This window comes from Notolabrus celidotus, chromosome 3 (assembly GCF_009762535.1).
Source record: "Notolabrus celidotus isolate fNotCel1 chromosome 3, fNotCel1.pri, whole genome shotgun sequence".
Taxonomy (NCBI): domain Eukaryota; kingdom Metazoa; phylum Chordata; class Actinopteri; order Labriformes; family Labridae; genus Notolabrus; species Notolabrus celidotus.
In genome coordinates, this window is record NC_048274.1 from 8,382,363 (window position 1) to 8,407,873 (window position 25,511).

The 25,511-nt window shown below is 40.8% G+C and overlaps 1 protein-coding gene across 4 annotated transcripts in view; it reads left to right on the plus strand.

Annotated features, from left to right (window-relative positions):
- gpc5a (glypican 5a) overlaps positions 1 to 25,511 on the plus strand; it is a 175,906-nt gene that overhangs the window by 106,289 nt on the left and 44,106 nt on the right. The window contains exons 8-9 of one of the 4 annotated variants that reach the window (XM_034680643.1): positions 5,692 to 5,854; positions 16,737 to 17,445. In XM_034680643.1, the coding sequence (XP_034536534.1) occupies positions 5,692 to 5,854; positions 16,737 to 16,777 (204 nt within the window). In that variant the 3' untranslated portion in view covers positions 16,778 to 17,445. Of the gene's footprint in view, positions 1 to 5,691; positions 5,855 to 15,986; positions 16,107 to 16,736; positions 17,446 to 25,511 lie in introns of those variants that run through there. The other 3 variants (XM_034680645.1, XM_034680644.1, XM_034680642.1) reach the window with 3 other exon arrangements.

A 25,511-nucleotide genomic window follows, 5' to 3' on the forward strand; every position in this document is an offset into this window, starting at 1 on the left:
GGAATGATGGGAAAGAGGCCACGGGCAGGATTTGAACCCGGGCCACTCGCTACAGGGGCGCGCAATAGGGATGACCACAATTAATCGATTATCGATTAATTGATTGTTAAGAAATTACTCGAAACACACATTTTTGTTATCAATTTTCCGTCACGTGGAACAAACATCATGTGGTCTCATATTACACTCATCTATCAGGGAGGTGTTTTAAGTTTAAAGCATGTTTCCATGTGAATCAGCTGTTAAAGGTGTTGCGCACAGTAGAGACGCTCAGCTGGCGGCTGCGGCTGTGCGTCAGGTCTGCACGTACGCTTTTTAAAAGAGGATCAATACAAAACTGCTGCCAACAACAACGCGGACACGAAGGTTGACAACTTTAAACAGGATATTTCCCACCTTTGGATACAAAGGCAACAGACAGGTGGGAAATTCTGGTACGCTACGTTTACAGACCAGCAACATCAGAGCCTTCTGGGCTTTTCTCCAGCGGGACTGATTATGACCCGGTTGCGCTCCCGGCTGACACCTGATTGAATACACATGTTTATTTTTCTCAATAAGAACGAGTAGACAGAAAACTGGTCACTGTGAGTCTGAAGTACTTTTCTGTTAGTATTATGAGCCTTCACTTTATAAGATTACGTCTGCGTAGAATATTTTAATGAGCCTGATCGTTGATATTCTGCGCGTCAAACGTGTGCCCGTATTCAATCCTGTCAGTCAGATGCATTTTGTTGCTGTAAAAAATAAAATTTAGGGGGAAAACAACGTATTTGGCATCGTTTTTGACGTAAGAATAATAATGTTTTTTTTTATCAATTAATCGATAATTGATCGTTAACATTTCCAAAAATCGATCACAGAAAATACTTAAAATGTACATCCCTAGCGCAACTTAGCCATTAGTCCACCCGCGCCCCACTTGTTTTTTGGATCATGCTACACACATAGTTTGATTTACATACAATCATGCACAAACATGCCATGGACTTTCGCTTAGGATATGTCAGAGTGTGGAGGCTACCATCAACCAGCGCCACCCGAGCAGTTTGGGGTGCGGTGCCTTGCTCAAGGGCACCTCTCCATCCACCAGTCCACTTGCTAAACTTTGTCCATACTGGGGCTTAAGCCGGCGACCCTTCGGTTCCCAAGCCAAGTCCCCAAGCCCCAAGCCAATTTTTACAGGAGAAAAAACAATGTATTTTGATGTGTTGACTTAAATCAAAATATATCAGACTCGCATGTAAAGAGAACTATATTAAAAGGTAATTTAACCTCAGAAATGTCTTTGGGGGTGCTGTCAGAATCCAAGCCCCTCCCTGTCACCGCCTTTGGATTATTTATTTAGGTTCAAAGTTGAATGTAGTGAAGCTCTGCACAGATAAGTGTAGAGCTGAACATACACTCTGCACTGCTTTGGCTGTATTAACTGTGTGTGCTGGAGGCCAGTGTCATTATAACTTACTATGTACTGTACATAAAACATTAACAAAACCATTTTAATTGACTCGCAACTGAGAGAAACAGGATTGTATCGCTACAGAAAGTCTATTTTTGCTTAACCAACACATCCAGTTTACTTTGACTGATGAGTTTTAATTATAAGAGTTTTAATGAAACAGAAATACAGTTTAATGCCTTTGAATTTCCATTACCAGATAAGAGTAGCTGCGGTAAATTAACTTAGCAAACTGAGACTTAAAAATATCCACTCATTAAGGAGTGAAACACGTGTATTGATGTCTGTCTTTAATGTTAGCGTGCGTCTTATAAAGGTTTTAATTATTGCAACCGTTTGAGTATTAGCTGCACATTCAGCAAGGTACTCAAAATAGCTTGTTATTTTTCTTCACAGTCTACAACTTGCATTTGAACTGTTTTACATCTTTGCATGTAAGGAAACATGAGCTTATGAATCTAATTTTAACTTTGGAAAGAGTTTGTTGGTAATTATTTCCTGTAGCATTTACTCCGACTATGTGCAGCAAATTTAAGGAAAGAAAATGACCAATTAAAAGGGATCCGTGTTCGGAAAAGTCCTTCTTTGTGTGCAGGCGTGTATCTTATAAGCCTGTGGGCAGGTTTGTTTGTTGGAAGAGAGATTGGTATTATTTGGTCGTCTTGTTCCCTCCACACACTGCAATAACAGCCAGAGGCCTGCCCAAGGGTGACGACCGAGGGCAGCGTTTCACCCGAAGATGCATGGAGAAAATCACAGCGGCTGCCTCACAGCGAGAGTTGGACAAAGCCTCGTGTCGTTCACAGAAGTTTGCGTAATAACGCTGTTAGACCATTCAGGCGGTTTCATTGTGTGTCAGAGAGCAGGAAGCTGTTCAATGCAATCAAACACACAGAAGCTGCTCGCCTGGACCTGCAGACCGAGAGCATTGACTCACATGCTTGTTGACTGTCTAACATATTAAACGTGCCCTCAACTTTAGGTCAAATGAGTTTGCTTATAAATGTCATAAAACTACAAGAGCTGGTTAATCTATTATTACTGATTGATGTACTGTAGTCCAGCTCCCGACAGCTGCACAAACATAAGCATAGATTTTATTTTACAGCCCATGGACATGAGCATGAAAGAACAACTGAGGGACTGATTCATGAACATAAAATCATAATGTTTTCTCTCTTTTGCTGTGAACTTTTATATGTTTTATTTTTTGCAGACGCTGCTTTTATTTAATGGGCATCTCTCAATACTCTCAGACTCCCCATCTCTGCCTGAGGCTCCAGACCCTTGTCGATATTGAAGATGTAAATCCTTAAAAACAAGCTGAGAAAAAAAGGTTACATTAGAGAAAGACACTGATTAGTGTCCCTGAAGAAGGGCGCTTTAATTTTGAGGAAATCTTCTGTAAAGGAATTGTTTTTTAAATGTTTTTTTTAGCTAAAGAGCTCATAGTGCTCTTTTACCCCTCTAGAACACTACGTTCCCAACATGCAGGCCTGCTCATCGTACCTAAAGTCTCTGAAAGTAGTATGGAAGGTTGAGCCTTCAGTTATCAGGCACCTCTCCTTTGGAATCATCTTCCAGTCAGGGTCTGGGAGGCAGACAACTTCTCTACTTTTAAGAGTAGGCTTCAAACTTTCCTTTTTGATAAAGCTTATAGTTAGAGCTGGATCAGGCTTGGATCAGCTCTTAGTTATGCTGCTACAGGCTTAGACTGCTGGGGGAGCTGACACACTGGGATCCTTTCTTTCCCCTCTTTCTCCTCCGTCTGCCTGTCTCTTACATTAACTCTTCCTGTCACATTAAAGTTGATAACCATAGACCTTTCTGGAGTCCCTGAGCTCCCTTGTCTTGTAGGTTCTTCTGGATCTCTGCTGCCGTGGACGTGCCAGACTCCATCTGCTACAACTACTTCCATCCGTCTCACCACCATCATCTCTCTCTCTCTTCATCTCCCTCTGTCCCTCTCTCCAACACAGTCTCAGCAGATGTGTGTCTAACAGGAGTCTGGTCCTGCTGGAGGTTTCTGCTTGTTAAAGGAAGTTTGTCCTTGCCACTGTAACCTGCTAATGCTGCAAAGTGCTCTGCTCATGGTGGATTAAGAGTCTGAGGATAACACTTGTTGTGAATTTGCGATTTGTAAATAAAGATTGATTGTTTCATTGATTTCAGCCTGTGCAATAGGATTCATGGATGTGTCAGAGGACAGGCTCAGACAATGCTTGGCATCAATTTATTGACTTAAATCAAATTTTTGTGTCTCCAAAATGTGCACATCACATGCTAGGGAACATCAAATATACATTAGGTGCTTAATGAGGAAATGTTTTGGATTTTCATTTCAGATGCTTAGAACTAAGTTCAAATCAACTCTCTTCTGAATTCCCTCATGCTTCATCGTTTCTAGAGAATTAAGTTTGACCTAAAACTTGAGCTAAGGTAACTTCAATATGTTTCAGTGTTTATGTGGGAGAGCAAATGGAGCCTTCGCTCCTCCTCTAACCTACACATACGTACCTGAATGCAAATGCTTATACATTCATGTTAATCTTTCACCTCCTTGCACACCACAAATAACATGCACAGATTATTATTGCATGATGCTGTTTCCTCTGTAGATGAAGTTCAGAGTCGACAGCCTTTGAACTGTGAACACGCCCAGCCCTCGAGCACAGCTCTACCTCCAGGACTGTGAAACCCATCGTTCACAATCAGTTAAACTCTCAGACCGGACTAATCTCTGGCACCACAGACAAATTATTCTTCATAATTGGTCATACCATTGTTCAGGTTTCTTCATAAAGTAAAGAAAAAAATCCTGCCCATTACACACATGGCTGATGGAGCTCAAACTCTTCTTCCTCCATCTCCTGACCTGTCAGCTTTGAGGAGCAGGGAGTCCAGACAGGCTCATTACCAGCATAGATACATGTCCCAGCTCGGCCATGGCAGAAACCCTGACTCTCCTGCTCCCCTGCACTGAACCACAACAGTAACTAATTAGCATAGACACTACCTTTCTGATCAAGTCACTGCAGCCTCTCTTGTTTCTAATGACACACCATGAATCTAAATGAGCCAATTAGCTTATGCATTTCCCCTGGTATCCACTTCACAAAGTCTTTGATTGAGATTCTGCAGCATAGCAGTACGGCAGAAAGTTTAGCTGCAGGCCACTGCAGCCCAGAGCGGTCTGGTGTCTTATATCATGCATACATCTGTGTGGGGAGGCAGGTGTCCAGATGTATAACTGTCGATTATCACTGTCATTCAACATCATTCAAACATCCAACAGAAGAATACTGTTGAGGTTTTTATTGTATTTTTTTATTCCAAAGATTCTTTATTGGGGTTTTTATGCACAGAGAAGTACAAAGTAGGTTCTGTGACTGATGTTACAAAACAAATGAACAAAAACACCATTGAGATCCCACCCACCCTAGAACATTGATCAATTCACACACACACCTCATATTCATTCAACATTAATTAGGGGTAGACAAACAAAGAAACAAGCAGTACCAGGTAAATACATTTGAGAACACAAGATCAAACAGAAATAGGTGATCATTACCTGAAAACAGGCTAGTGCATTGGGGAAGTCACTTTAGGCTTCAGAGGCAGAGACAAAGTGCATAGACATGAGTGACATAGAGTCATTATGTTTTTCAATAATTATTATTTTTTTAAATAAAAAATAAAAAAGGTAAATAAATAAAATATTACAGCTACATACGTAAAATAAAATAAAACAAAATGTTATTGTTTTTTTAAATGAAGTAGGAGGAAGTGTTTATTTGTTTTTGGTTTAAAAGGAACTTCTACAAAAAAGTATTCAAAAAAGTTCATATGTGGAAAAATGTGGGCAGAAATTGGTTCTATAAATTGAATCTGGAGTTGAATCATTCTGCAGATTTAAAGTTTTGTAGAAGTGAAACGACTCCAGTTCATCAGCAGCAACCTAAGCAGGTTACTTTTTGCATTTTCACCCTGTTTTCCTCTGCGATTATATTCTGTGCTGTTCTTGCCAGGAGAAGACCATGTTCACTGTATCCTGCAGAGAATATTGAATGTGAATATGATATGCATATATTGTAGACATTGTGCTCCCTGCAGCAGTAAACACAGCAGGCCTGCAGAGCTGGTGCAGAAAGTCAGAGTTAACACTAGTGTTGACCGAGTGAAAATATGGGTCGTGTTTTTAACTTAAAGTATGTTTGTTTTTGTGCCAGTTGTTGCAGGGGAAGTCCATCCCTAAACTGGGGTCTCTGGACCAGATTGAAACAGGAAGTGGAGATGGAGAGGGACGGTACAGCGGCGACTGTGATGATGAAGACGGCTGTGCCGGTTCAGGCGGCGGCGAGAGCAGACGGAAAGTCTCCAGAGTCTCCAAACGTGAGTTTCATCGTTTTGTAATTTTATTAAAAGATTAACCAATTAACTTCATAACCCCGGAGCCGCCTTTCAATCCCTGAGGAGGGGACGTTAAATGGCAATCACAAAACATTCAAGTGGGATCGAGCCTTTTTTAGTCCTTTTATGATTTTAATTTGAGTGCATTGAATTTTTATTCTATTTTGACCTTGTGTTTGTAATGTTTGGACTGAAGCGGTAGTTGTTGTTGTGTCTACCTGCCCGGCGGCTGCAGACTGAAAGTAAAAAGTTGTTAGATCAGGTACAAAGCATCTCAGTTCTCTTTGTTTAGGTTTTGTGCTTGATCCCTGATAAATAAATGTATTAAACCTTCAACCACGAGGGTTCAAAAGGAACAACACCAACAGAGAAACAACCACAATAATACATTTAGCATGACATTAACTTACACATGTTAAAGTCTGAAGGCTACATTTCATCATACTCTGCTTTGCACTCTTCGAACGTTTAATTTGAAAAATAAATTTGACCCGTTTTTGATTGGTTGAGTCATTTCAAGGTGCAATTGTGTAATAATTTTAATAAGACTTGCTCCAGTCTCCATTTTATGACAGCCAAAATAATAGTCATTAAAGATAATAGTTGCTATGGGGACATTATTGCAATCAAGGCCCGTTGCTTTAAAAATGATTGCTCCCACGAGGAGCGCTAACCCCTGATGAATCACGGCGGCGGAGCTCTCCTCTTCGTTTTTCTACCTTTCACACTTTCCTCTCAGCACACGTTTTCTCTCCTCTCCTCTCTTCTCTCCTCTCCATCAAACATGCTAACAACCTGATTAATCACCTGTCTCACTTTGCCTATGGCGACAGCAAGAAAGAGAGGGGGGGGGGGGGGTCATCCAAACAAGCCGTTCTGTCCGTGTAAATGTTTCCTTTACTGCTCGTCAGTCTGTCTCCAGGCTTTGGCAGCTCACACTCAGGGAAGCTGCGTAACAATCGCTCATCTCAGGCTGTAGGGAGGCTCTGACATTTACCACCCATTACAGCAGAACCGCCCTTTCCCTGTCACAGCCTGGCTCAGTCTGCCTCCCATATTTATGACCCACTGTCAGCTCTGACCTCTGTTCAGCCCCTGCCGCCTGACCCTCTCACAAATACTGAGGATCCCCCACCTGAGCCAGACCTCCTTAGAGTTTTTAACATTTTTGCAGGCATTGCTGTAAAGTGATATTTCTGTAAATGGCTCTTTCTTGTGTGTAGGTAATTTTCTTCTCATCTTATTGTTGCATAATTAAATGATCATGCAGCAAAGGATTTTTCAAGGATGCAGCAGCACCAAAAACATTGTTTCATTGCTCTCACTAACAGAAAAGGAGTCTCACATTAAATTAAGCAAATGAAAAGAGCAGTAAAAGCTTAATACAAGTACTTATCCATTGTATATCTTTCAAAGAAATACAAACACGCTCTTAAATCATACTGAAGCTCTTGCATTGCACTCGTAGACGGGTTTACCTTCAACAAAACACTGTAAAAGAAGTCCTTCTGTTTTCACTCAGATTTGATTCATATTGTGTTTATCTGAGGGCGCAATTTAAATAGAAAGTAAAATATCGTAGGGTAAAACTGAAACACCTCTTCAGCCTGCAGGAGTGATAAAGGTCGCAGATAAACAAGCATCCCACCGCTCTCTGAATCATCCCAGCGTCATTGTTTGTAACACTTACTGGTGTCATAGCACCGTTCCTATGAGACTGTTAGTCATGAATGAACACTGGGTCATTGGTATTTACACCAGAACTTTGCAGCCGTTATAGCTTAGAGACAGAAATTTAAAAGTCCTTGTGTGCCAAGTAGGGTTTTCATATCAAAGTGCAAAACTATGAATAGCTTTGAGGAGAGACTATGTATAGATGTGTATATATTTAAAGCATACTGTGTTGACTTTGTTTTGCAGTCTAGCAGGTCTTTCCCTCACAGACTGCAGGTGTAGGTGGAGTAAGGGCGGGGATTCAGAAATGCTACTCCAAGCAGCGTGACATAGCTGAGCTCTGCAGGTTTGAAATACTCTATACAGAAAGCACAACAACACCAGTGCGCCTTTAAGCTGGCATTTATTATAGAAATTATGAATCATCCCAATTATTGCAGGGATTGGATGCATCATGTTAATCAGGTTTACCGTAAAGTTGCTGATAATGCTTCAAGTAATCCATCAAGCTTTTTTTTATAAAGGACCTTTCATACAAATCAAAAGCTTTACAGTGACTGAAAACAAGAAGTAAAATAAATACATATTTAATAATTAAATATGTATTTCAAAGTAGAGACTAATGCACACTAACAACAATACAATATATGTAGTTGGAAATAATTACAAAAAAAAGAATTAAAGCATTAAAATAACAATAAGAGTATAAATAGTTAAAAGAAGTAGTTAGAAATAAAAAAGGGGTGAGGATAAAGTTGAACATAAAATAAAGCACTAAAAATAGAAATAAAACTGAGTAGACAAAAAATAAGAAAAGTGTTAAAATAAATAAATAAATAAAAGGACATTAATAAGTAAAAGTATCAAATTAAATTAATGATATTAATGGTTAAAATTAATTAATTAAAAAAGGGGTTACAACAAAAGTTGAACGTGAAATAAAAGCACTAAAAACAGAAATAAAACTGAGTAGTCAAGTAATATAAAATAAATGCCTAGGAATAAATAGAATAATAACAAAGCATTAATAAGTTAAAGCATCAAAATAAAAAAAAGAATATAGATAGTTTAAATAAATAAATAAAGGGGGTAAGGATAATCGTTGAAGATAAAAAAAAGGCACTAAAAATATAAATAAAACTGAGTGAACAAAATAAAAAAAACAGGTAGTTAAAAAAAAAAAAGAAACAACATTAAAATCAATATATAACATTAAAATAATTAAATTACAAAACCCTGACTGAGAGCCAGACTAAATGGATACAGTTTTTAGTTTACGTTTAAAGGTAAGAGCAGGCCTCAGCATTACCTCCAACAGTCTTAAATGAAAGTATTGACTGAATGCTCCAGAAGTTGCCTGATGAGATCACAGTATATTCTTAATAGCAGATGAATTGATTTCCTACAGCACTCAGCTCACAGTGCAGTGAGAGTGTTTGCGATGTCTGGGCTGCACAGTGTTAGTCACATTTCTGATCTGACATGCAAGTAACGCAAATCTGCGTTACAGAGCTGTCGTCAAAAGCTTGGACAGTCAGCAAGTCCATGAAAGAAAATGCATCGTCTTTGTTTTTATCTATTGCTAGAAATTCAGCCAAATTTAGGAACACTGACTTTATCTTACTGGATCAACAGAGCTGATAAATTGGCCACCATGAGGCTGAAACACCCGGGTGGAGATACAGTATTAAGGAATGTTGTTAGTTTTTATTTCAGTCCAGAAAACAACACAAGAGACAGAAATACAATATTTAATTCAAGCCCTGAATCAAGGACAAATGAAACCACGAGCCGGGGCAGAAATCCATGAAGGTGAGATATAAAACAGAGAGCTAACAACGTCTCACTGCAGCACACGGTCCACAAACACAGCATTAAATGACTCCACTTTTATCTGCACATGCAAACAACTTGAAAAAAGCAGACTGTTTTGATGAGGTTAGTATCTGTTGTGTTCATTTCTACAGAATCAAGTTTTAATTGAAGCTGTACAGAAATGACCGAGCTGCGTGGTAAACTTCCACCTGCTGGTTTATGATCAGAGCGCTTGTATTTCAAAGTAAACCGACTAAAGTGATATTGTACTTTCAGAGCCAGATACTTAAACACCCGTGTATAATTTAATTTGATCTCTTTCTCTGCAATTACCCATAATCCCTTTCTTTTCTGTGTTTGATGTTTATCAGCAGAACATGCTGACGATAGATCAGCATGATAAGGAAATAGAAAGGATAAGCTGGATGCTGACAACGCAGGCCTGATTTAAGAGATTATCCTCATTAAGCAGAATTACTGTTGTGTGAGGAAGCTATGCGACGAGGAGCAGGGATGTAGGCAGATCATACTTTACACATATTCTTAGGATGTGTTAATGTTTTGGGACTGCAGCCTGTTAGATGTTGAAGCACTGCCGAGCTACCTTCACAAGTCGTAGATCTGAAGATGCTCCCGCTGCTCCAGAGACCGTGCGCCCGTGCATCTAGAATCTTTCATACATCTTCTTCTGTGTTGTAGTTTTTCTGCCACATGGATCATTGACTTCACGCATCCAGATTCTGCTCTTTAATGGAATTAAACACTTGACACAGACGAGATCTTCAACTCCAATGTCAAAGCTATTGTTAGATGACAGCGGCATGTACCTAAGCGTGTCGCAGCTTCATAACAAAGACTATTTTTGAAAATATATGACATACAACCGCAACGCTCATTAAGGAAATGTCAGCATGAACCTGTTTGCTACATTCAAACCTTGATACAGCACACTTTAGATTTGATATATAGGATTACATCGTTGTAAATAAGGAGCAGCCGAAGGGTCTAAAGTAGATGTGATGAGACAATTCAGCACTGCAGCCCTACTTTATGATTGAGCCTGATGAGATAATTACACACCTGGTTTAATCACATAAAATCCTTGCCTGGCTCAGCTGTGAATATAATATACCCACTTTTACCATTTTAGCCATGACAGCCTATTAATCAGGAGAGTTTAAGAAATAATGGAAACAACAAAGGCCGCACAGTGAGACAAGAACAGGAGCACAGTGGGCTAAACGTTAGCGTGCTGAATATACTCACCATAACAATTCTCATGCTTCCATAACTGTGTGAAATATTTTATTCTTGTGCTATTTTTTTGCTACTAACTTAATATTAAAACATGTTTGCAAAAACCTTGGTCAGAAGATTATTTTAATGATTTTAAATGATTTATGTATATGGTTTTAAAAATAGTCCCAGTGATTCCACGGAGACAAGCAGAAGCAAAACGTGTGGAACTCTTTTTCACGGATTGATTTGACATGACGTGTGATCAGTTTGCCTCTGCTGTTGCTCATGTTAGTGAAAGTTAATAACCATTGTCAAGTGGTTTTTACCAATCAGAATCAAGCATCTTACACATCCGTAAGATCAGTAAGAAAGCTGGGTAATAATAGTTTTTATTTATAACATACTTTACATTTGAAACAAATCTCTGTGCTGCAAAACACGTAATGAAGAGTAACAGAGTAAAAAGCATAGTTTAAAAACAAGATGGTAGAAACAATTTAAAATAAAAGAAGCCGACTTAAAAACAACACAGTGGACAAAACTAAGGAAATGCCCTTTAAAATGTAGTCCTGAGTTTAGTCCTGGGGGGAAGGAGGCGGTTGGTGTTGGTGGAGTGGAGGTTTCATGTGGTGGTCTGTGGCGTGAGCAATTGTTTCAGGTAAGGGGGCATTGCCATAAATGCACTGATGTGTCAGCTGGGAGAGTTTGTATTTGATCCTGACTGAGACGGGGAGTGAGTGTAGTGATTGTAGGATGGGTGTGATGTGTGTGACACGGATAGTAGTAGTTGTAGCAGCTGGAGTCTGGCACGTCCACAGCAGAGATCCAGAGGAACCTACAAGACAAGGGAGCTCAGGGACTCCAGAAAGGTCTATGGTTAGAAACTTTAATGGGACAGGGACAGTTAAAGTAATAGACAGGCAGACAGAGGAGAGAAAGAAAGATAGGATCCCAGTGTGGCAGTCTAAGCCTCCAGCAGCATAACTAAGAACTGGTCCAAGCCCGAGCCAGCTCTAACTATAAACATTATCAAAAAGGAAAGTTTGAAGCCTACTCTTAAAAGTAGAGAGGGTATCTGCCTCCCGGACCCTGACTGGTAGATGATTCCAAAGGAGAGGTGCGTGATAGCAGAAGGCTCGACCTCCCATAATATTTTTAGAGACTAAGTAGTAATCTAGACTGGAGGAGACAAAAGCATGGATCAGTTTTTCAGCTTCAGGGAGAGAGAGTGAGGGGCGGAGTTTAGCGATGTTCCTGAGGTGGTAGAAAGTGTATCGTAAAAAGAACAAAATGTGGTCCAAAAGAAAACACAGGGCATCACCACAGTTATTATCATGTTGGTAACACAAACATCTGAACCTAAAGTCCTGTAAATCCATCAAATACTGGTTCCTGAGGTAAAGTCAGAATTTCACAAGATTCTTTGTCTTAAACTTCAAACAGGAGATGCCTTTAGTTTGGAGTTCATCCTAATTGCGCCTGCATTATGGTTTTAAAATATAAGAGCACACCATCTTAAGGCTGCAGAGATATTTCCATCCTGATGTTACCATCTCACACGGCTTTGCTGCTGGCATTGCTAAAAAAAAAAGAGAAGCTGCTTACCTTCGCTTTAGAGACTGATCACAACTTACATACACAGAAAAAGTTCCCTTTATCTGATACTTAGCTCTGTGTGACTGTGACCTGTCTCTGACTCCTGCAGGGGAAGAAAAACAAGGTATTTTTCTCTCCTCCGCAACAAGCAGCCCCGTGTTTCTCATCCAGCTCGGTGTTGTTTAGCTGCAGACACTATGACTGCTTGCAGCGTGAGCACTGTACTGCAAAGAGACATCCGTCAGACACTGTGGCAGCAGGAGAGACACAAATCGATTTCAAGCAAGTAAGCACAATGAGGAGAAGGGGAGAGGCTGCTTTACCATCCCTCTTATTAATTAGGAGTGTCTCAGCAGGCGAGTATTTGATGTAATTGGAGCCTCTACCTCACAGGCCGGCAGTAAAATGACTTCATGTAGCTGTTGCATGTATCTGTTGCAGAACTCCCCCTCTATCTAATGTCAGGTGATAATTTTCTGTCATAATTTACACTGCTGTGTACGTTCAGGCTCTAAATGAGGGATCTGAGGGAAAGAAAATTACATCAGACCACTTTGTGGGACATATCCAGTAATAGGCCCATCACTGGGAGCCGTTTGGAGTCCCCCTAACAGGCCCTGTAATGCTTTGCTGTGCCTATTAGAAATATCTTTATCCTCATTACAGTAGGAGATCAAATTAGGTCACCTGCTGCGACTCCTGCCCTCCTTTGTGCCGGTAATAATGGATCCAAACCTTTTCCAGTGGTGTGTCTCATGAGCTTCTGACCAGAGAGCTTTTACGGTTATATCCCGACCAGTAAGGCTGTCTGTTTATCACTCCATTGAATTATTACAATAAACTTATTAAGAAATGATTCTTCAGAGACTTGAATGTCTCAAGATGGTTCAACCATAATACCTTCAAACTGTATCAGACGCTCTGCAAACGCCTGAGGTGGATGATACTTTGCACAAACAGCACGGTGAGCAGCCGTAACTAGAAAATAAAAGTAGATTGCTTTTTTGTAGGTCAGGCTTGAAAAAAGAGGTTGCAGTACGCATAGCATTTCTTCATTTTACACTGTGGGTTGGTTTGTAGAATAAAGGTAGAATGCATTAGAATTTTTTAAATGACAAATTGAAGAAAAAGCTGTTATGATAGAAACTCAAGTGAAAGATAAAATAAAATGCAGCTTGAACCTTTTCACAGAACAACGGCCAATTGGAAAACACAATGACAAATCAGAAAAACGTTGTTTTCCATTGTCGCGTCTTATTTGTTGTTGTGTTTTCTGTTTTGCCACTGTGATTTGCACTTCAGGGCACCGTACCACGCATAGACGGCGTAGCCCCATTGAAACCCTAAAGATTTTTCTTCTTCTTCATTCTGTCTTTCTTTCTTCTGCCTCTTTATCCCCAAATTTGCATGTCTCATCCTGGCCCAAAACTCACCAAACTCTGATCAAAATGCAGACATGGTGAAAATGTATGAATTCATTGTTTTTTGCGTGAAAACCTGCTCCATAGCGCCCCCTAATGACTTAAAAGTGAAGCTCCTCAAGCTACTTTAACCTGCATGCAAGATTTTTTCCCCCATATCTATCATGCCAATACCTCAAAAAAATCTATTATGGTCATCATATAATCCCAACAGGAAGTGCACAAATTTAAGGTCCAAATTTGGCGATTCGCAGGATACGTATTTGAGTGAAGTAGTCCTTTGGGTGGAATTCATCAATAAACTGGACACTGGACACAGAAGACTCAGCAGACTCTGATGGCTTACTTCAAAAATAGTTTATGTTGAACTTGATCAAGGAGAAATAGCATAACAACACACAGGCAGGACAGTGCAGTGCAATGCCAAGTCAATTCTGCCAGACAATCCCTCAGGCGTGATATTTATCCCCAAAGACGACACTAAAGTTAGATACCCATATTTGGACAATAAGAAACAAAACAATTGGGAAGAAGAGTGGTGCTCTAGTCTGAAGACACTAAGTCGGTCACCACATACAGATAAAGACAGGAGCAGGGAGAAGGACCTTGATTACTACAGTGACCCTGTCTCACCTATCACCCAGTAGCTTCGGATGACATTGGAAGAAAGTTACTCTGCCCCTGACATTCAGACTTGAAAGATACAAGTCTAACATTCTAACATACATATATAAGACTATGAAAATTCCACGACAGTCCTAGGGTTTTTCTCCAATCAAGTCCTACGACCCTCAGCATGTAGTAGACACATCCGTAGAGTTCAAAACCTTTGTAAACACATACTAAAAATCCTGAAGAGAGCTCTCTCACTGCTGGAAAAAGTACTTGTAGAGAAAAGCAGCATATCAGATATTGATCCTTGATCACAGCTGCAGTAGCTCCTCATTTTGAACAGGAGAACAGAAATGCATTTAATTTGTACTCCATCTTGGTGGCTGTTTGTCAGTTGAATGTCAGATTCTTTGATATCCAGAAGCTGTGAACTAATATGAATGAAGGCTTTAGCAGCTGATGCTTAAGTAGAGCCTTGGATTGGAGTTCTGTAAAAACCATGTTTGAAAGAGTAATAAAGTAGCACTGATTCTCCTCGCTAGTTGACCCAAAACCAGTTGAATGCAATTTCCACAGCAGGATCCATCGGGCCCTGAATGCATTCAAACCATCTGTTGTGCTGAATGAACGCCAAAAAGCACAAATAAACCAGTTACCACCAGCAGACTCCCACCCTGACAGGCAGCACATTACTGATCATGAAAGACTCCCACTGGGGAATTTCACCACCCAGCTACCATCCAACATGGAGTCTACCATCACACATCAAAGTCCTGATGCTGAAGAGGCATGTGTTTCAACACACAAGCAAATCTCAGCAGGGGGTTAGACACAACACCAGAGACCCCACAGCACCGAGTCAGTGCTGTCACTACACCGAGCCGAGTTACATCGTGGTGTAAGAAACATATCTGCACTGCACGGTGAAGTGTGCATTAATGTGTTGTTATCATACAGTTGGCTGTACTTGACTATAAATGGACTAGTAAATAAATAGTTCTGCAGAGTAGTTTGTGCAAAATGTGCAATATTCAAAATTTATTGTGGAGTAGAATATAGACTAGCATGAAAGGAACAGTACAAAAACATCCTGATGTCAACATAACAGCCCTACAGTTTGATTCTTTGAGACAAGGTTTTGCATCCTTTTGACATTTTGAAATGTACTTTATCCTTAACTACATCATAACTTTCAGTCATGTGACCAGCGTGAAGCCTGGAGGTCATAAAGAGTAAAATGACGTCTTCCATTGAGCACTCCGTGGAGCTGCAGTAGGGGCTTGTTAATCGTCCATCTCTTCAGAATAAGACAAATTTATATCACCAGAACTTCACGTTGGTGATGTTTACATTCCTCTAAACAAGAATCCTTCCCTTTACACCACCAACAGGATGAAAGCCTCTAAAAGTACAGACAGATAAATGTGTTTGGATCCGTCTCTCCCTCCCCAAAGTTTACCGTCAAGCCTCGACTCTAAATATGAACCTTCTCCTCACCTTACCTCAGACCACTTTATCACCAGACTGTCAGGATAAAAGTGTCCAGATGTGAAAACAGAGACGTTGTTACTAAGCTAGCGTAAGCCGGTTTGCTAGTTACTGCTGGAGTTGTTTCCATCAGTCCACGCACACGACCGTGTCAGAATGACATTGACTAAAAATACATTAATTAAAATATTCTTTGTTTACTACAACTTACTGTTAATGAGATGTTCGCTCAAAGACGTGTGGACTTTGATCCTTGTTTTTTTCCCCAGCAGAGACAGCAGAGCGTCTAATAGAATGAATCCACATCTCCTCCTCTCAGGATCTTTTTTCTCAGATGGGATTCTTAAGAAGCAGAACCCGAGCTTATCTCCTCGTTGTAATTGAACAACAACAGTCAGGTATTTAAAAAAGTGTTTAAACACAGAGAGCACATTTCCCCGTAGGAAGCCTTTTTTGCCCTCCAGGTGGGCGGGTCCATAAGTGAGTGATGTCACGTGAAAATATGAGAAGCATAACAAAATGCTAATTTAAGATGCTGAAGGTGGTTAACCGATAAACCTGCTGCACCACATTGGAGCGTTGCAGCATTGCCATGTTAGCGTTTAGCTCAAACTGAGCCTTCTGTGACTGCAGAATCTTAAAATCTGTCCTTATAAATTTAAGGAGAACCACTTCAGAAACATCTCCTCTCAGGCATAAGTTTGTGACATCACGTGAAAATTATGAATACCATCTTATAAAAGAATCCTGCATTGAATCTTTAGGATTGAATGCTTGGTTGAGAAGAATCCAGAGTGTTGACTATAAGCACTTTAGAGGCTACAGCTTGTGTTGTTGTTGTTGTTGTTGTTGTTGTTGTTGTTGTTGTTGTTGTTGTTGTTGTTGTTGTTGTATTGCATTATATAGACAGGTGCTGGATACACCTCTCTGTGTAACACAATAATACCAGAGAATCAATAGCACCACAAAGTACATCCTCTAAAGCGAAACCTTATTGTCATGGTGTTTATTTCCACCAGATTGCCCAGGTGAAGTGTGGATGAATGGCCATAAAGCATAAAGAATCACTGCTTATAGATCCTTGGGAAGACTTTAGTGTACAAGGTCAACAACACACTAAAAAGCCTCATCAGAAACTCAATGGACTTGCGGAGGCAAACAGTAAAAGCTGCTCTCACATTCAATCGCACAAGTGAATATGATTTGCTGATCCACACTCACCTGCACAGGCTTTATCCCCGTGCAGTCAGAGCGGCATGCAGAGTGGATAAAGGTTCATGTGGGGGGCTTCCATCAGTCACCTCGTCCACATGTGAGCCATCAAGCTGAATGACAAGAGGATCTACAGTAATGACAGCGGGGAAGCCATTTGGAGTGGAAAAATGTAGCTGGGTGGAAGCAAATGGAGGGAGAATAATTGGAGCTGAAGGGGTCGAAAACTATTGAAAGGCCTCGTGACGGAGTGCGGACAGGAACGCTGCAGGAACCAGGAAGACCAAAGAAGAGCAGCAGCATCCAACGTACTCTGAGTGTCCCATTTCTGCACGGCTGACTGGTTGCTGGTGCTGAAAATGCAGAATACCAAAAGCATAAACATACAAATTATACAAAGTGTATATGGAGCTGTCGGTGTTAGGAAATTAAATCAGCACCATCTTTAAAGGACTCCACCTAAAATCCGAAGCCCTCCTCTGCAGCTGGAGACGACGGAGGAGATCGCCAAGGACACTGCATGAAACAGGAAGCATTCATGAGTGCATTAGTAAAATGGCTCCTGTCATCAGCAGACAGATGAGGTGGCTGCCAGAGATTTTCAGAATATAACACCATCTGCTGTCAGGGGGTCCAGAGCTGATAGGGCAAAGGATTTGATAACAAGAAGAAACATTTAATTCAGCTTTTCTCTGAAAGTAATTCTGTCTAATCCAGACAGATCTTTTTTTTTTACATAAAAGATTTTTGTGTTTGTTAAATAAGTCAGGAAAGGAGCGATGAATGCTTTCTTTATTTTTAATATTAATTAAATACAGAAATATCAACCCCATGGCTCTTTAAGGAGGTGAGGACTCTTCCTAGTGTTGTTCATGAAGAAGAAAAAAAGTTGAAGCAGCTGCAGACTCGGAGCCTGATTCACTGAATGATTGCGTTGCTTTTGCGTCTGCTGAACCTGCATTAAAATAGAAAACATCATCTAATTTTCAGACAAAGTGCAAAGGGTTAAATGTTGCATAAACTGCAATTCATTCTTAGTGAATTTCTCGTTTTGTGTACTTTAAACCAACTACAGTCTGACTTCAGACCTTGTCAGATAACTCTTGAGTCCTGAAGCAGTAACTTAAAAAATATCTGACAGATACACGAAACTACATTTACAGCCAAATCTAGTCAATGTGTTAACTTCCACTGGATCCGCTCTGTTTGTTCCGGCTGCGTCTCTGATCTGGCAGGTCGGAGCCCTCCGGATCAGATACACAAGACTATTTTTGCCGGATGCCGGAGCACAACGCATCAATCTCAACTGAGCAGATGGAGCGGGACATGAAGTCAGGCACCAAAACAAAATGAAAACATCCGGTTAATTTTCAGAATCAAACACTCTGTGTTATCACCAGATTGTATTTCACTTAACTCTAACAACTAACCGTCATGATGAGCGGAGCCAGGCCTGGAGTCAACAGGTCAGAGGTTTTCAGAGGACCATTAAGACAACATGGATGAGGAGAGGAGGAGGAGAATCCTTGATTCAGTTATTACTGCGGGAAAAACTCGGTCACATGACTCCAGCTGTCCGGTGGCCCTGCTCCGGATCGCAGCGAATTGGAGGCGGACCGGACACGGATCTTAGAAGGTCAATGATATGCTGAGGAGCCTGATTTTGTAGAGCTCTAAAAGTTATTAATACAAATTTGAATTCAATAGTACAGTTGAACAGAAGCCTGTGACAGACCTGAATAAAGAACATCACAGAAATCCAACCGTGACAGAATAAAGGTATGAACAGGTGTCAGAGGGATCGTCTTTAAAAGCCCAATGTAGTTTTAATTCGCCCACATTACCTCCTCATTCAAGGTTTTTTAAAAACAACTTCTTAAGAAGTCACTCCCATATATAATCTCCAATATCTCAGAGCAGGCCGGGCTGCAGAAAGGTGCATGATTATCTGTGAGTTCTGATCAGCCCACAGCAAACAGGAGAGGCGTTGTTGATGAGTCACAGGAGACTGATTATATAAAGAGATCCTGCAGAGAAGCTCAAGCTAACTGTGGATGAGTGGGAGGCAGGGGGGTTAATAAGTTGTTTAAGGTAGTTTAGTAAACTAGGGCATGTCAAGGTAACCTTAATCCAACTGAGAAAAAAATATTAGCATGTGACATAAAACAGGCAACGCATGATAACAGAAATATGTCTGATGTTACCAAGGAAACATGCACACGGCTCATACTCAGGCCCAGAAAGGATAAGTTGTAATCAATGTTTCTGGTTGTGATGCTTCTACTCTAAAGTTTTTACTTTAGATTTCAGAATAAATGTGAGTCTACCTTTGAGACTGCAGTTCTTAGAGCATCTGACCTTGGATCAGATTCAGGTCTCTCCAGCACAAGTTAAGCAGCAGAAGTTTCACAGAATAGCCGGTGGGGTCGTGAAAATATTGAGTACATTCGGCCAATGACCCCTAAACTGTGAAGATCTAAAATACAGAGACTTCTACAACGTCTTTCCGCTTCAGGCAGATACAGTACATGTTGTAGTTTTATTTCTACTATCAGAGTTTAAAGAGTTATCAGTGCTTTACTGTAGCTGAAACCTGTTGACTCCAGGCCTGGCTCCGCTCATCATGACGGTTTGTTGTTGTAGTTAAGTGAAATACGATCTGGTGATAACACAGTGTTTTATTTTGAAAATTAACCGGATGTTTTCATTTTGATTTGGTGACTGACTTCCTGTCCCGCTCCATCTGCTCTGTTGAGTTTGATGCACTGTGCTCTGGCATCTGGCAGAAATAGAAGTCTTGCATATCTGATCCGGAGGGCTCCGACCTGCCGGATCAGAGGAACAGCCAGAACGCGACAGAGCGGATCCAGTGGAAGTTAACACATTGTCTAGAATGGAAACCTATCAGATGGAGCAGTGACGGACCGGACACGGATCTCGTGGAATTTGGCCATCAGGGCTTTCTGGCTTTTGCAGCCCATGCTCCTAAACTCGGGAATGATTTTTATACCTTCTTAAACATTATGTATAAATGTGCTATATAAATAAAGGTTATTATTACTATTATGAAAACAAATAAGAATCTATTAGTCTCAATCCATTCAAATAAGTTATCTTAATTCTGTTTCTGCAAAACCGCTGCACAGCTCTAAAACCCCAACATAGTCTGGATTCATATTTGCACTTTTCAATAACAGATATTGATGATATGCATGAGTATTTTCTTGTTTAGAATCAATCAGTAGGAAAAAAAACATTTTAGTTCACAGACATGCTGCACGACCTGAACACCAACTTCTTTCCACACTCTAGGGATTTTTCTTTTTAGTTTTCATGTCATTGTTCAAGTACAAGGAACAACATAATTTTTTGTCAGTGTGTGTTCGAGCTACAAATAAGAAAATGTGAACCTTTCACACAGGTAAGCCTCAAAGCAGACAGATGAAAGCATGCAGATTAATATCTGTGTATTAACATATGGCCACAGCTCAGATTGGATTCGGTTTCAGATGAAATACACACATTACGTTGTGTGTGTGTGTGTGTGTGTGGGTGTGTGTGTGTGTGTCTGCTTTGTATTTCTTTCCGGCTCTGACTCCGAGCATGCTTGCATGAAAAAAGAAATGCAATTGCTTTTTGATTTGCCACAGTAAACATAATGACATTTTTAGTGTAAGATAATAGAAACCTTGCATTTTCTTTATCATTTCCCTCGCAGGTGTGTCTTTTTTTAAGCCCAGCTTTTTAACCACAGTAAGTTGTCATTATCTCCTTTGGCACATTTCTGTTTTTCAATCATTCCCTCATACCGTGCATGATTTAATGGCTGGCTTAATGAACTGCGGCTTGCATGTGGAAGGACATCTCATTGTGTTAATGAACCATGAAAAGGGCAAGCACACATCATTGTGTGAACTGTTTTAATAATCAGCCCATGGTCAGACACGCAGTCCTCATACCAAAACTCTGCTCTATCAATAAGCCCAGATACTGAACCTTTTATGAAGACAGCTTTATTCTGCCATGTCCTAGCAACCAATCAACACTTACCCTCTTCCTGCTACTGGTCTCCACCTCTTAATTTGCTTTCTGTGAGCTACAAAGGAGACGCTTTCCAGGCTGTATCGACTGGACTCTATTACTCTGCTGCAAGCCTGAGTCTTAAAACAGTGCAGCAGCTTTCCTTTACTGATTTACTGTCATGAAAAGTTGAATGAAAATGAGAGGATGTCACTCTTGAGATGGTCTTCCACCATGAATGACATTCTTCATCCTTCATAGAGGAGGCAGCATTCAAAAATTCTGAGTTTCTTGAGAATATAACTCATGATCTGAGATTCTGAAGTGGTTCTACTTAAAGTGTGTGTGTTGGGTTGGTGTGTATGGGGATGTTTTCTCATCTGATGGATGAATGTAATCTGGATACCCATTAATTTCCTACGGTCACTTTTAACCGGGAGCACCATAGGTGTAACAAGGTTGATTAAAACACTCAAAATCTGCGGCTCTGGTGGCCTAGTGGTCTAAGTGCCCCACATACAGAGGCTATAGTCCTCGTTGCAGAGGTCATGGGTTTGTTTCCAGCCTTGAACATTTGCTGCATGTCCTCCCCCTCTCTATGCTCCCCACTTTTCCTGTCTCTCTTTGGCTGTCCTATCCATGGAGACAAAAATGCACCAAAAAATCTTTTTCTAAAAGTAAAATAAAAAACACTCAAAATCCAATGAAAGTGGTGTTCATCACTTTTATATCTTCAAGTGCACAATGTGAAGGATATAAAGAGGCCTTGAGGCAATCACATGTAAAACACAATATTTATGAGTTTTTAAGTTTTAAATCGGTCAGATTTGACCCGAACACGACAGGAAGGTTAAAGGCATCCCCCTAAAAACCATAGCTACACTATTTCAGTGTAACCAAATCCGTAGGCGGATATTACCATCCGTTGAGTCACACACTAAGCTTGGCTCTGAAAACATGTATCGTGTAGCCTGAGTTGTATTCAATACTTTAATTCAATTAAGCTACCATGCTGCACCATTCTGTGTCTGAAAGTGGGTACAAAGAGGCTGTAACTGTTTGAAACCACTTCACTCACAAAAACATGAGTCACCCTTTTCCCTTGGGTCAAAAAATTTACCAGGGTTAGAAATGTTGTCTCTCTCGCTGTTCAGACAAGAAGCACTTTGAATTGATTATGACTGAAATGTTCCCTTTTATTTCTTACTGAATTGTATATTTCAGTTTGTGGCTTGACATGAAAGCAGACTTTGCGTGACCCACACCACTTGTCAGCACGGTGACATATGACAGGCAGGTTTGGTCTCCTTGCTCTTGATGTCCTCTGAAAATTTCACTCAGCCTTCATCCTCAGACCTCCAAGGTCATCCTTAGATGTGCATCAGCAGCCTGACAGACCCACGCACTGCTCTGCCATCATCCCTCCTCTCTGCTTGCCTGCCTGCCCTGCCGGAGAGTAAAAAAAAACTCTGTGTATGTCTGCTGCAAAAGCTCTCACCTCCCCCTCTTTCTTTATAGTCTGCACTCCCACAACCACATCTATACACAAGCAAGCATCCGCACACACACACGGAAACACGTCAGGTGAACCGGTGAAAATCTGAGTCGCCCAACAGGAACAAGTGTCTGCCTCTACTCAGGCTGATGTTGTGTGCTGACCTTCAGTGATAATGGATGAGAAATAATGGAAAAGGCTGATACACAGACGGCAAACATGGCTGCAGCAGCTTGATGTTTGTCACGGCCACAGATGAAGAGGACAGCTTTTTACTCTTTGAGGTTAAATTGTGGGTGTGATTTATCGCACAATAAGTGACATTATCATTAAAAAACATAGCTTCTCACTGGACCCTTGTTTAGCCTCAGATAAAAACATAAAAAGTCCTTCAGCTTAAATGATCAGACTGACTGTTCCAGGTCTGCATCAGAGTGCTGACATAAAAGAGCTCTCTGTGGTTTGTAGAGCGATGTTATAAAACTCCTATTCTCTGAGAAATGATGACCATAAACAACATATTGTTCACACGCCTCAGGTATTAGCTGTTACTTTTACAGTACAGCTGAGACGACGGCTGCTTGCTGTGAAATACAGACTGACATATTCTCACTGAGCTCACAAATATCCCAAAATAGGTCTCACATTTAAATGATACATCAGCAATCAGTATTTTTCTCTGAAATTGGCTGAGTCCCATCGGCTCTCCACATGCAGTCTGCATTAAAGCACATCTGTCCAAACTGGACATTTTCTCCCTCGTGTGATTTTCTTCGCTGTGACTTTTTTCAATTTTCATTTCAGTGTTTTTTAAAAATGAAATGCCAGAAACCATCTGCTTCTTTCTCCTTAATTGTGAGAATTGGCTGCGTTCCTCTGTCATGTGTAGCTGTGAGTTTTAACACCTTTGGGATTTTAGTGAGTTCTATAATGTCTTCACTTTAAATAAACTTTATTTGTATTGCGCAAATCACAACAAATGGTTTCTGTAGGCTCTTTCCAAACAGAGCAGGTCTAGACCGTACTCTATGTTCTATTATTAACAAAGACCCAACATCAAGACAGGATAAGATCCAGTCCCATCTTACAGACAGGACTCAGTCTGATCTCATCTTAATCCACCATGAGCAGAGCACTTTGCAGCATTTAACAAGTTACAGTGGCAAGGACAAACTTCCTTTAACAGGCAGAAACCTCCAGCAGGACCAGACTCATGTTAGACACACATCTGCTGAGACCGTGTTAGAGAGAGGGATAGATAGCGGGAGATGAAGAGATGATAGTGGTGAGACGGATAGTAGTAGTTATAGCAGCTGGAGTCTGGCACGTCCACAGCAGTAGAGATCCAGAGGAACCTACGAGACAAGGGAGCTCAGGGACACCAGAAAGGTGTATGGTTAGTAACTTTAATTGGACAGGAAGAGTTAAAGTAAGTGATGGGAGGAAGAAAGGGGATCCCAGTGTGTCAATCTAAGCCCATAGTAGCATAATTAAGAGCTGGTACAAGCCTGAGCCAGCTCTAACTAAGCTTCATCAAAAAGGAAAGTTTGAAGCCTACTCTTAAAAGTAGAGAGGGAGTCTGCTTCCTGGACCCTGAGTGGTACATGATTCCAAAGGAGAGGTGCCTGATAACAGAAGGCTTGACCTCCCATACTACTTCTAGAGACTTTAGGTACGATGAGCAGGCCCGCATTTTGGGAGTGTAGTGTTCTAGAGGGGTAACAGGGCACTATAAGCTCTTTAAGATACGAAGGTGTCTGACAATGAAATGAAATTATGATGGTCATAGTTGCACTATTTCTAAAAGTTAAGAGACTCCACAATCATTAGATCATTTTAAATAACTGATAGAACCCCTAAGAAAATATATTCCAAGTTACAGCCCTCCATTTCTCAATTTTTTAACCTTACCAATAATTAAATGATACGAAAATATTCCTACTATAATCATGACACTGTGATTTCTTTCAATTAAAAAGCATTCAACATAAATATTTCAGATATTTCCTCCTTCCTCTGCTAGCTTTGTGTGAATAGATTCTCTTGTAAGGCGTTAGTTCACAGATTTTCCCGTTGGATTCAGGTGTTGGCCATTCATTCACTCTACCTCTCCCCAAAGCTGTTTTATTGAGTTAAACTCTGGTGAAGGCCAGCGGAGAGGACTGACGTCATTGTCATTTTCTTGGCCGCCTCAGGAAATAATGAGCGCTTTGTAACATGCTCCATTATCCTGCTTGCAGAATCCTTTAGAAAAAGGCTCGACTGTGGCCATGAAGGGATGCCCCTGGCCAGTGTGAGGATGGTGTAGCATTTAAATGATGCTCAGTTGGCTTTAAAAGACCTAATCAGCGCCAAGAAGCACTTCTTGCAGAGTTACAGCACCGGCACTGGTTTGCTCCTGGGCGCTGCAGGATATATCCAGGACAGGTTTTACAGCAAACCTCACTTTACAGCAACGTTGTGCAACAAAAATCACAGATGTTGAAAGTGACAAAGGCTTTCCACGATTCAATCATCCATTTTTTTTGCATACTTGCTCTCTGTGGCCTTCTTTCCATCTCATTAGTCGACAGTAGTGGAGCCTTGTAGGGTCCTTTGGCGCTGCAGCCCACACATTTTCAAGGTTCAACAAGACGTGGCACTGAACCATCCCCTGCACCTCGCTTTGTGTGGCAATTTCAGTCATGGATTTGTGGCCTTCCTGTTAGCCTGAGTGACTCTTTACATTTTTCTTTGACCTCTCTTTCTGACGAGATGTCTTCACCCGCAAGATTTCCACCGCCTGCATATTGAATTTTAGTAATTTCATCGCTTGGAGTGCTCTGGCATGATGCATGAACATCTCAAACGGAACACGCAACTAGATTTGGCACCAAATGTCCTTCCCCTGATTAGCATGCAGATTTTTTGACCCAGGCTAAATCTTTTTATACGCTGTCTTTTAACCAGAATATTTAAATTTAGAGGAGAATGAATGAATAACAGACCTGACTACAAAACAAGAGGAATGAAATTGATCCAATTTCTTGAGCTGCAGAAGCTGAGAACAACACTGAGATAACCATCT